The 5,669-nt window shown below is 46.3% G+C and overlaps 1 protein-coding gene across 1 annotated transcript in view; it reads left to right on the top strand.

The window, feature by feature from the left end:
- The first annotated feature begins 448 nt into the window (after window positions 1-448).
- b3galt1a (UDP-Gal:betaGlcNAc beta 1,3-galactosyltransferase, polypeptide 1a) overlaps window positions 449-5,669 on the top strand; it is a 6,119-nt gene continuing 898 nt past the window's right edge. The window contains exon 1 of the mRNA XM_081710293.1: window positions 449-5,669. This exon is cut by the window's right edge and continues 898 nt beyond it. Coding sequence (XP_081566419.1) covers window positions 3,447-4,439 — 993 coding nt within the window. The 5' untranslated portion in view covers window positions 449-3,446 and the 3' untranslated portion in view covers window positions 4,440-5,669.

The raw sequence follows: 5,669 nt of genomic DNA, 5'->3' as shown, positions 1-5,669 counted from the left end.
GAGTGTAAGCAGACAGTGGCCTCCTGTCTCACACAGCCCTGAGTTCTGGCTTTAAAAAACAGCTGTTGCATAAACCCAATGTGAGCATGGGAAATGCTCAACAGATGTATTGGTCTTTATTGCCTGTTCTCATTTGTGTGTGTCTCCAGTTTGTTGAGAGAGCTCTGCACAGTTTGTAGAAAGCTACCCTTCACGTGCTGACCCGAGATCAGTGCTCGGATCGAACTGAAGCCTCGGCCCAAACAGTCTCCTGTGTGCTGAGGAAGCATTACACAGATGGCTGCTGAAAACAGACTGTTCCCACTGACCTGGGATCTGCACCCATATGGATCGAGTGTCTCATATTAACACTGCTGAACCAGCACTCTGAAAGGTGAAAGGCAAAAGAGAACAACCAATCAACACGCTCTATTCTAAGAAGAGTTCTCTCAATACTACGGGTGTCAATTCACTCGTTCACTCAGCACTATGGGTATTAAGTCAGTACTTTGCACTTTAAATCAGCACTGTAGATATTAATTCAGTACAATGGATGTTAATTCAAAGCTCAGTGGTTCAGGTACTGGACTAGTAACTAGAAGGTTGCCAGTTCAAGTCCCAGCACTGCCAAGTTACCACTGTTGGGCCCCTGAGCAAGACCCTTAACCCTCAGTTACTTAAGTTGTATTCAGTCATAATTGTAAATAACTTTGGATAAGTGTCAGGTAAATGTTAAATTAGTTAAAACTATTTAAGTCCTGATACATTCGGTTATATCCACTGATAAATTTGTTTTGCAATACCCCTCTGATATCAGGGGTAACAGCTTCTGTGAAAGCAGTTCCAACCCAAATGTATTTTACTTCTCCTATCGACTGAAAGTTCATGACAAATGGACATTTAAAATGAACTGCTGGGGTGTTCAGGTGAGTCTCATGAAATATGTCTTTTGAGTTCAAAATCTAATAAGTGATTTGAGCCTGTTTTTTTTTTTTAATTGTGATAAAATTTTATTTGCAAATAAACAGCATTTTATTAATGTTTAGTAGACATGCACCCATAGAAGTGTCATTACTGATATACTTTATAATGAACAAGAACAGACTAATTAAAACTTCAATAAAATTGAATGTTCCACATTTTGACAAACATATTCATTTATGTTAAATTAAAATTAGTTACATGTGTTTACCATGAAAACAAAATCAAGCTTTCTTAACACCCCTAAAATAGTCTTAATTTTCTTTGTGGAAAATATGATCTCTTGCCGTCGTTCTGGTGATTTTGAAGTGAAATATGACCTAAATATGTTCACTACAGACTTCCAGAGACACACCTGTTTATTTGGCCAATTTCACAAATATTGTCAAACAGAAAATAAAAGGTGCAGACTCTAGAGTTAACTGAGGAGAATAGACGGTCCCGTCTTTATTCTGAGCTTGATGTTACAAAAGAGACGTCATCTCAGGTGGCTTCAACCTGTATACACTTTCGTCAATTATGTTCAAAATGGATCACAAAGCAATAACCCAAGTTGATACCATGATCTCCCAATCACGGTCTGTGGTATTTTTTAAAAACAATGGCCTCATTCATTCCACCGGGTACCCATCACAATAACATTGTGTCTTTAGGTGGTCTCCTGGCCTCAATCCCAGGTGTGCCATGAAGACCTAATTTGATCGATATTTTCCTTTTATTGCCTCATCATCCCCCACTTTTTTGTATTTACCAGTTAGAGAGAAACTAATGTTCGGACTGAACGGAATATTTCAGGTTGCCGGTTAACTGGATCTGTTCATCTAAAGACTGAATGGAGTGAGTCTAGATAACGAACCTGTGATGAACTGCACTTTAACTATGACGTGACACTGACGCGTTGTGTGCGTTCTGCGTGCGTTGCGTGCGTTCTGCGTGTTCTGCGTGCGTTCTGTGTGCGTTCTGCGTGCGCGTGTGGGTCTCATTTTCTCTCCGTCTTTTGTTGTTTTCTTACAGTTTTGTTTTACAATGAATTAAGCACAACTATGAAAACGGCTAATTTTGTCAAAAGCATGACACACAGTTCATACGGCCACACACACACACACACACACACACACACACACACACACAAGTAGCAGAACACCTTGGATCTTTGGCAAAATGAAACACTTATATGACTATAATTAATAACAATTTGTCAAAAAAACATCATTGTCTCCCTCTCTGTGGTGTTTTGACAGGCAGTGCCTCGAAAAGACAAAGGAGTAACATGTTAGAGTTGTGAGTTTAGTGATTTGCAGAACACTGTTTGGTGCAAAGTGTGAGAGGCTGTGAATGTGTGTGTAATTGTGCAGATCTGAGCTGAGGTTTTGTTCTTTGAGTGTCAGCTTGCACTGTTTGTTATTTTTAATATTGGCGTGTAATCAATCATTAAAGCCTGCAAGAAAAGTTTCAGGGTGATCTTGCTGCTGCAGTGTATCGCTTGTGTGTGTGTGTTCTTCCTTTCTTCCAATGCTGAACACAGTTTCAGCAACTGTCCTTGCTATCTTTAATGAACAAAAAGGCAGAGGAAGTGTGTATGGGGGGGGCATCTTTCAGAGGTGCCTAATGTGGTTTAACATGTATTTGAGGCTAAAATGAGAACACAAAAGAACAGAACCTACAAGAGCAAACCTACTTCAGTCTTTACACTTACTGCAGTGGAGCCCTCAGTAATTCCTGCTCACACTACTCATATAATGTTGTAGCGGCTGGGGGGTGTGAGCTGAGCTCCCCCTCAGAGGCTGAAATGAGATGTACGCCACTGATCACCGTAACACTGTAGTGTTGAATGAATTGTACTGAATGAACAGTGAAGGAGTCAGAGCTGTAGGACATTATTGATTTTACTGTTTAATTGGAATTAAAACCCACACTGCAAACAAAAAGCTTTTGAAATACACACACACACCCCTCACTCTTCTCTCTCTCTCTCTCTCTCTCTCTCTCTCTCGCTTCACTTCTGTAAATAATTCTTTTTCCCCCCACATCTGTCCTGTAGGATCGTGACTTGTCCTGCGCCGGGCTCCGGAGCTGAAGCTAGCAGTCAGGCACTCGTCACAGCCATGACAGGGGCTCACAGACCAGAGCGGTGTAGACAGGGTCCCGCGCTTCCTCGAGCTTCCGTCAGAACGCCAGAGTGAAGCTGTCCCGAAGAACACCTCCACGCGAGAACGACGAGAGTCACGGAGAGCGACAACATGGCGAACGAATATGAAATGGAGACCGACGCCCTCGTGAGGTCACAGAAATGAGCAGCCAGGTCACCAGAGTCTTGAGCGCAGCACTAGTGAATGTTGTGTCCAAATTGCACCGGTGCTATGACTTTAGATGCAAGTGAGCAGGACTGGACTGCTGCGATCAGAGCAATGTGCTTTAAATAAGCTCGTGCCATTGGCCAGCCGGCCGGCCGCGTGCGATTGTCGGGCGGGTGGGCCAGTGGCGAGATGTTCTCAAAGGTGTCGTGTCTGTACCTGCTCACCGTGCTCTGCTGGGCCAGCGCGCTGTGGTACCTGAGCGGCTCACGGCCATCCACCCCCCACATGGGCCATATGTCCATCCCTGCCCGACGCCAGGCAGCACGGACGGCCTTCAACGGCACGTTCGCCAACATCCGCACACGTGCGCTGAACCCCCACGCCTACCGCTTCCTGATCAACGAGCCAGGCAAGTGCGAGGGTGCCGCCCCCTTCCTGCTCGTCCTGGTCAGCAGCGACCACAAGGAGTTTGACGCACGGCAGGCGATCCGCGAGACGTGGGGCGAGCAGGAGACATACGGCGAGGCGGCGCGCCTTGTCACGCTCTTCCTCCTCGGCCACAGCGCAGAGCCCGTGCTCAACCGCATGGTGGAGCAGGAGAGTCAGGTGTTCCACGACATCATCGCGGAGGACTTCGAGGACTCCTACCACAACCTGACGCTCAAGACCATGATGGGCATGCGCTGGGCATCGTCCTTCTGCCCCAACGCCCGTTACGTCATGAAGACCGACAGCGACATCTTCGTCAACATGGACAACCTGGTGCTGAACCTCCTCCGGCCCGACGCCAAACCCAGGCGCCGCTTCTTCACGGGTCACGTGATCAACGGTGGACCCATCCGCGACACACGCAGCAAGTGGTACATGTCTCGCGAGCTGTACCCCGAGAGCAAGTACCCGCCCTTCTGCTCCGGCACGGGCTACGTCTTCTCAGGGGACATGGCCGAGCTCATCTACAAGACGTCCCTCCACACGCGCCTCCTCCACCTGGAGGACGTATACGTGGGCCTGTGTCTGCGCAAGCTGGGCATCCACCCCGTCCAGAACAGCGGCTTCAACCACTGGAAGATGAGCTACAGCCTGTGCCGCTACCGCCGCGTGCTCACTGTGCACCAGATCTCGCCTGAGGAGATGCACCGGATATGGAACGATATGGCCAGCAAGAAGCACCTCAAGTGCTAGTGAAAGGCCCCAGAAACAGACACTGCTGTTCCCCCGACCACTGACAGGAAGGGGCTTCTGTGGTCTGGGAGCTCACAGTGCTACTATGGCAGAGCGAGTCAGATGTTTGAGTTCCCTAGTAGTTCTGTAGTAAAGCTCAGAGCCTTTGTGTATGTACACACACACACACACACATACATACATAGATACATATATATATATATATATATATATATATATAAATAAATAAATAAATAAATAAATAACATATATTACACACACTCACACACACATATACACACACGCATACTTTGGCACATATAAGGTAAAAAAAACCTAATCCTAATTCAGGTGTTTTGTCCAGAGATGTCCGATACACACGATTCCACATCTCCAACAAAGCCCTGACATGAACAGGTGTTTTTGAAGACATCCATTCTAAATTATTTCTCAGTTTGAACCAAAAATTGCACAACATGGGTCAGGGGTGTGGATGGTGTGTGTGCTTCGTTCACACATTCACAACGGGGCTTTTTTTCTCAAGTGACAGCGATGCACACAACTTCATTACTGCACCGCGCACACACACACTGCTCGGGTCAGAAAGACGACGAGCGCCACACCACACAAGGCAGAGCTTGAGCCTGGCAGGTTAAAACAACAGTATTCATGCATTAGGTAGAGAGCAGCACACAATATCGTAGATTTCTCAGTATTCACTTCTCTGCCAACTGACTACCATGCAAATAGGCTCTGTGAGGATAATACACACCAGCAAGGATTACACCAGACCAAGGAAACCATGTTAGAGGCTACAAGACATGCTCTGTTAACTTCTGCTATTACCTGGAGGCGCTCAGACATGGCGAGGTGATACAATTTTAGGCGTTTCACAACCATACAATCAAAACAAAACAGCTGTCTTGCTGAGGCCCAAGCAAAGCATTCCAGCTGTCTGACCGTCATGCTACAACCATGTTTACTTCCAGGCACTGAACTTGAATTGATCAAACAACAAAAAAATGACTTCTTGTTTAGCGTACCTTGTTTTTGCACAGCACAGGAGCGCCGCTGAGATTCATCTCGTGAAACACTGTCCAAGTGTGTCCAGGAACGAACCCGCCTAGTGATGCAGGCTGAGGTCTCCTATTCTGGTTGGGTCCTGAGAATGTTTGCCCTCATCTAAAAGCCATGAGGTATTAATCCCAGCTGTACCTTTAACAGTGGCAGTGTGCTTGGCTAAGGTGAAAA

This window comes from Electrophorus electricus, chromosome 3 (genome assembly GCF_041902795.1).
Source record: "Electrophorus electricus isolate QZ-2024a chromosome 3, ASM4190279v1, whole genome shotgun sequence".
Lineage (NCBI taxonomy): Eukaryota > Metazoa > Chordata > Actinopteri > Gymnotiformes > Gymnotidae > Electrophorus > Electrophorus electricus.
This window is presented reverse-complemented; position numbering and strand designations above follow the sequence as displayed.